This window comes from Leucopleurus acutus (assembly GCF_964270905.1).
Source record: "Leucopleurus acutus genome assembly, chromosome: X".
NCBI lineage: Eukaryota > Metazoa > Chordata > Mammalia > Artiodactyla > Delphinidae > Leucopleurus > Leucopleurus acutus.
In genome coordinates, this window is record NC_139148.1 from 131,036,880 (window position 1) to 131,042,495 (window position 5,616).

Sequence of the window (5,616 nt, forward strand, 5' to 3'; positions counted from 1 at the left end):
CTCCCTGTCCAGCCTGATCTACCCGCCGCCGACTTCCTGACACCTCCGTCCAACTGCCCAGCAGATGGCTTTGTCACCCCCAAGCCGGGAGGCACTGGCACAAGGGACTCAACAACCGCCTCTAGGGTCTGTCTGCAACATGCGTCTGCGTGTGTCACTCCCCTGCACTGCACCGGTCAGCCCTCCCCGAGGACCTGGCTTTCGCTGAGAATCCCCCTCTCCCGCCCAACCCCCCCCCCCCCCCCCCCGCCAAAATGATGGAGGCACCACCCGGTTCTGACCAACGAAAGGACAGCGTTTATTTGCCGGGGGCATCTGAGACAGAAGCTACGCTACAGGTCGGGAAGGTGCTCCTTGCGGGCTGTGATCGAGGGATTTGGTGGAAGCTGCAGGCAACCATCTTCTGATCCTGAGGCAGAGGCCTGGGATGAAGCAGACGCTGCAGAGTGCAGAGGGGAGGTAGGAAGAAACTGGGTATTTGGTGAAACTGTTTATCTGCTGCCAATACCCCTGGACTTCTCAGTTTCGTAAACCAATACATTTCTTTTATTGCTTAAACCAACTTCCTCTACGGTTAAATCAATTACTGGAAACCAAAAGCCGCCCAGCTAATACAGTTCCTTTCAGATCAAAGTCTCACATTCACCTCTAGTGCGACTGGAAGTGTCAGTATAAACCTTCCTGAGGGAAGCGAAATGAGAGTGCAGGCAAGTCTGTCACACGGGCCCTGCTGCGGGGCGGGGCCAGGGCCTTCCATCTGTTCTTCAAAGCCTTTGCCCGTCAGGCCTCTGTCCGTCCTCCCAGCCCGGGGACCCGGCGCTTACCCCACGAGGCCCAGGCAGGAGGGCGGCCCAGGCACCCTCCTCCAAGGAGCAGGTGCCTCGATGATCTCTAGGGCCCACCCGCCAGCGGCTTCTGCCCCTCCCTGGTCCCCCAAGGTTCCTTGTCAGGCAGTGAGTGGTGTGCACAGTGAAAGTCCCTGTACACACGCGGCAGGGGAAGGGTCTACTTTCAGGCTGTGGGTGAGCGCAGGGTGTAGGGGCCTGGCTGAGTAACCTCGAGCCCATCACCTGTCATCTCTAAGGGTCGAGGACCGCCCGTGTCCAGGAGGAGACAAGCAGAGGGGGTGCCCAGAGAAAAGCTGTGACACTAAGGGCCAGGGCACCCCATCTCTGGGCCACGCTTGGCCATCACTCAGCTTTTGGCCTCACTTTGTATCTGGGACACAAGGGGGAGAATGGCTGCAGACTCCCGACCCCGGGGGAGTTGGGGGTAAAGGAAACTGACTGAGGTCTAAGGAGTGGCCCTCACTGTGCAGAGTCAATGGCTGGGGACCAACATGGCACAGGGACTTGCCTAAGGTAACACTCCAGAGCTGGGTGACGTCCCAGACCCCCCAACACGCTTTCCCTTCATCGAGTGCACACTGGTGGCAGCAGCTTGAGGGGGCCCAAGGCTGGCTGTCACTTGACCTGCCAATGTCAGACCTGCCAGAGGCGAGGTGACAGGACTGGGCAGCAGGGGCCAGCTGCTTCCCCTTTCAGGCCTGGAAAGGTATTGCTCGAGGGTTCATCCTCAGTGGGCTGAACACGGAATGCCAAAGCCCACCCCTCAGAACCCTCCTAAACAACCCTCTCACCCTGAGGCACTTCTAGAAGCTGGCTGGACTCAGATTGTGGCTCTCCCACTTCAGCACTAGCGCCAAACGTGGGAGCAAACCCAGGTCAAGAGCCGGATACAGGTACCCGCGTACCCGCCAGCTAGTATTATGAGCCGAATTGCAACATGAGAACACATTTAATGCTACATGCAGCTTGTGGCCTGGCCCGGCTCCTCCCCACACTCCGAGAATCCTACTTGGAGAACCCCTTCTCCATAGCTTCAGTCACTTCAGGGTGCAGGAAGCGGCCAGCCAAGCGTTCGATGTCATCCAGCGTCAGGCGGCTCAGGGACCTCTCATAATCCTGAGGAGAGAAGGCCAGGAGGATTCAGCGGCGCGGGTCGGGGGGACACTGGGATAGGGGCAGGGGCTGCGAGCGGCTGGGTGGGACGGGGAAGTCCCGGGCGACCCTGCTCACCCTCTGGAGTTGGTCCAGGACTCTGCTGGCATCTGCGGCGCTGAAGTGACGGGCCAGGACTTTGGAGATTAGAGGCCAGGTGGCCGGGGGTGGGGGCGGGGCCTCGGCCACTGTCCGCGCGCTGCTTTCTTCCAGTAACACCTTCTCCAGAGGTTTGACCACTAGGTTGAGCTTGGAATTGGGCCCAATGCTGTAATCGGAGAGTCTTTTCCCATCTGCCCGAGAGAGATTGATGGAGCTGTGGCCCGCGGTGGTGGGAAAGGCCTCGGGGAGGCCAGGCGGAGCGCCGCGGCATCCGGCTGAGGATGCAGCCTCCCCGGGGGTCAAGTGGCCAGAGCCCCCTCCACTCCACTGCCGCCCGGGATCGGCCCGGACGCCCCATCCCCTGACTTCCCGCGGGGCTCCCCGGGCGTCTCCTCTCCCCGGTTACCTGCCAGGGCCTTGCCCTTGAACAGCAGCCGCTGCTGGCGGACGGGGACGTTCAGCCTCTCGGAGACCAGATGTTTCAGCGTGGACACCAGCTCGTCCTCCGACACCTGGCCGGGCCGAGGGTGAGAGGCAGGCGGTGAGGCCGCAGCCCCCGCGGAGGGCGGCTCTCCTGGCTTCCCCTGAGCGGCCAGCCCGCCCGGTTCGTCCCCGCCCTCGGCCCGGCCCTGCGCCCAGGGGCCAACCGCGTGAGCCGGCACGGCGGCGGGGACCGGCGGCGCTACCTGCAGGTTGCACTCGCGGCCCTGGAGCGCCTTCACTGTTAGATGCATGGCGGCCGCGGCGGCGTCCACTCCGGCCGGCGCGAAGCCCTACAGACCCCCGCCGCGCGCCGCCGCCGCCCCGGGCGCGCGCCAGAACCAGCTGCCGCTGCCGGAAGTCGCGCGAGGGGCGCGCCTGGCGTCGCGGCCCCGCCCCCCGTGTCGCGTTCCCCAGCGCCCCCGCAACCCCCCCCCCGCACCCCGGAGCACGGGGACCGGCCCGGACCCGGGCCCCGCGGCGACTGAGCCGGGAAGCCCGCGGGGATGAGAAGGGGCGGAGGAACTAGTCGGGCCCGGTCGGCGGAGTCGGGGAGCTGGGACTCTGGGGAGAAGGCGGGCCAGGGGTTCGCTCGCCCCCGCTCACTGCCCGAGGGCGGAACAGGTCGGCGCTGAGGCCGATTCCCTGCCTCTCAGGAGTCCGCTGATGACCCGGCCCTGCAGAGCTCGCCCCGCGGCCCTCCTGCTGCCTCCTTTCTAGTCGGCCTATGGAAAATCAGCTGAGCTTGGGAGCGGGCGGGGGAGCCAGTCCTCCGCTCTCATCTTCCCACCGCTCCTTCTGGAACAGAGAGACCCAACTCTCAGAGGGGATGCATGGGTAAGAAGGGCTGAGAGAGAAAGTCTGGGCAGAGGTCACCGTGTCACCCAAGCCAGCCCTCCACCCTGGCCCACACTTACCCAGCCACACCCTCCCCCCCCCCCACGCCCCCCGCCGCCCGCCGGCCTCAGAGGGCAAAGACTGGAAGGGACCCAAGCTTGCTTCTCTCTTTTATTGAAATATATTTTCTAGGCAGTGCCCACCTACTGAACTCAGCATGGCCTCTTTGGCACTGAAAGCTGGAGAATAAAAAACGAGTAAAAAAAATAAGCCTGGATTTTTCTGAGTGCATAGAGTGCATGAGAACTAAAGGCCTTTGGTACACAGAACTGTGGGGGCCGTGGGTGGAGGAGGCTGGGGGCTAGGGGTGGCGAAAGCTTGACCCGGGGGGCCTCAGGGAACTGCACACACACTGCTATAGATGAAGTGGCCAGTAACTAAGGCCAGCATCTCTGAGGTGCCACTCAGTGCCACAAGGAAGGGGGCCTGGGAGGCATAGTCAGCCTGAAGGCGGCGGAGGGACAGCTGCAGCATGGCCAAGGCCAGCAGGCTGTTCTGCACCCCGACCTCGATGCTGACAGTCCGACGCTGGGCCACTGGCAGCTTCAGGCACGTGGCCAGGCAGTAACCCACCAGGAGGCCGACCGGGGGCACTGTGAGGCCCACCAGCACAATGGGCAGCCTGACGCCCGCCAGGATGAAGACCCCCATGTGGCAGGCCAGGAAGAGGCCGCCCAGGAGCAGCACGAAGCTGAAGGGCTTGATGACCTGCAGCAGCAGCTGCGAGAACCTGGGGAGCTTCGACCTGATCAGCACGCCCGCTGCTATGGGGATGGCGATGAACAGCAGGGTCCCCAGGATCTTGGAAATGGGCACGTGGAGTGTTTCGTGGCTGCTGAGCAGGCGGCTGTAGATGGCCGAGGACAGCGGCAGGAAGCCGGTGGCAGCCACTGTTGAGATGAAGGTCATGGAGATGGCCAGGGTGACATCCCCCCCAAGGAGGAGGCTGAAGAGGTAGCTCCCCCCGCCGCCGGGCGACGAGCAAGTGATGATGAGGCCCAGAGCCAGGGCCTTGGGCAGCATGAAGACCTTAGCCATCAGAAAAGCATAGAAGGGCATAACCAGAAACTGGCCCAGGAGGCCCAGCAGCATGGGCTGGGGGCTCTGCAGGAGCCCCTTCAGAACTTCGAGCTCTACTTTGCACCCAAATGAACACTTGTTGACAAAGATAAGAGGCAGGAGCAGGTAGAGTACTGGGTTCTCTGAGAAGTGGGCCAAGTCAGTGCCAAGGGCGGCAGGGTCTTCAGCACGTGAGACCTTGATGCAGAAATCTCTCCGCTCCTCAACCAGCGTGGGCGGGGCCTCACAGGGGTCCAGGAGCTGGAGGTGGAGTGGCGCTAGCCCAGGCAGGCCCGAGTGGATGCTCACCACGAAGCCGCCCCCACCAGCCCAGGCTATGGCACTCACGTTCCTGATGGTCAGCAGCTCTGTGTCCAGGGAGGTGACCCTCAGCACGGGGCTGGGCCCCGTCCCATTGCCCTGGCCTGGGTACTGGCTTGAGACCACGATGATGCCCTCGCTCTCCTCTGGGAACTCAAACTCCGTCACGGAGCCATCCCCAATGCTCAGGTAGCGGCGCCCTGTCAGGGGCACGGTACGGCCCACAGCCGCGCTGAGACTGGCGCTGGCTGTGCCCCGCGCCCCCCAGAGCAGGCTGAGAAGCAGCAGGCTGGCCCTGAGCATGCCTCGGGGGCCCGTGCAGACACTGCCACCCCCCAGGCCCAGCCACCTTCTAAACACCATGGCTCCTCCCAAAAGGTGGGGAGCCCGGGCCCCCTGCGGCTTAGGAGAGCAGCTCTGCGGGTGCCGTCGGGTTGTCCTGAGAAGGGTCCATGGGCAAGGCCTGGCCCTGTGCTGCCTTCCTTGATGGCAGAGCTCTTCCTGAGGAGAGAAGGGACACAGAGAGGTAGGTGGCTGGTGAAGGCGAGCAGCTGTGAGCCCAGGAGCGCAGGATCTGGAAGCCCACTGTTCGGACACTTGGCAGCGCCCCTTGCCGCGAGCCTGGGGATGGAAACGGAAGGCCTGGTGCTGGCCCTTGAGTGCCATTCGGCTGCCCCCATCCCAGTCACAACTGCCTCAAGCTTCCCATCCCTCACCCAGAGGGGCCACCTACAGGTCGGAGTTCGCCTTCAGCCCG

The 5,616-nt window shown here is 63.6% G+C and overlaps 2 protein-coding genes across 3 annotated transcripts; both read right to left on the reverse strand.

Annotated features, from left to right (window-relative positions):
- Positions 1–304: 304 nt before the first annotated feature.
- Positions 305–2,919, reverse strand: UBL4A (ubiquitin like 4A). Of its 2 annotated transcripts, XM_082864693.1 has the most exons (5): positions 2,789–2,919; positions 2,509–2,614; positions 2,079–2,293; positions 1,858–1,964; positions 305–439 (listed from the first exon to the last, which is right to left on the reverse strand). In XM_082864693.1, the coding sequence occupies exons 1-5, from the start codon at positions 2,834–2,836 to the stop codon at positions 328–330; spliced, it is 588 nt and encodes a 195-aa protein (XP_082720819.1). In that variant the 5' UTR covers positions 2,837–2,919; the 3' UTR covers positions 305–327. The 2 variants fall into 2 exon arrangements, with proteins under 2 accessions (XP_082720819.1, XP_082720820.1); XM_082864694.1 differs by lacking the exon at positions 305–439 and having other exon boundaries at positions 1,826–1,964.
- A 705-nt stretch (positions 2,920–3,624) lies between these two features.
- On the reverse strand, positions 3,625–5,341 carry SLC10A3 (solute carrier family 10 member 3). Its single transcript, XM_082864692.1, has 2 exons — positions 4,887–5,341; positions 3,625–4,799 (listed from the first exon to the last, which is right to left on the reverse strand). The coding sequence occupies exons 1-2, from the start codon at positions 5,220–5,222 to the stop codon at positions 3,813–3,815; spliced, it is 1,323 nt and encodes a 440-aa protein (XP_082720818.1). The 5' UTR covers positions 5,223–5,341; the 3' UTR covers positions 3,625–3,812.
- Positions 5,342–5,616: the final 275 nt, after the last annotated feature.

Bases quoted from the DNA above. Each gene is read 5' to 3' on its own strand.
- UBL4A (XM_082864693.1), bottom strand. From the start codon at position 2,836: ATGCATCTAACAGTGAAGGCGCTCCAGGGCCGCGAGTGCAACCTGCAG. The intron at 2,615-2,788 runs GTAGCGCCGCCG...CGGCCCGGCCAG, and splicing joins GCCGCGAGTGCAACCTGCAG to GTGTCGGAGGACGAGCTGGT. The intron at 1,965-2,078 runs GTGAGCAGGGTC...TTCTCTCCTCAG, and splicing joins TCCTGGACCAACTCCAGAGG to GATTATGAGAGGTCCCTGAG.
- SLC10A3 (XM_082864692.1), bottom strand. From the start codon at position 5,222: ATGGTGTTTAGAAGGTGGCTGGGCCTGGGGGGTGGCAGTGTCTGCACG. The intron at 4,800-4,886 runs GTGAGTGCCATA...CTCCACCTCCAG, and splicing joins AGCTGCTGACCATCAGGAAC to CTCCTGGACCCCTGTGAGGC.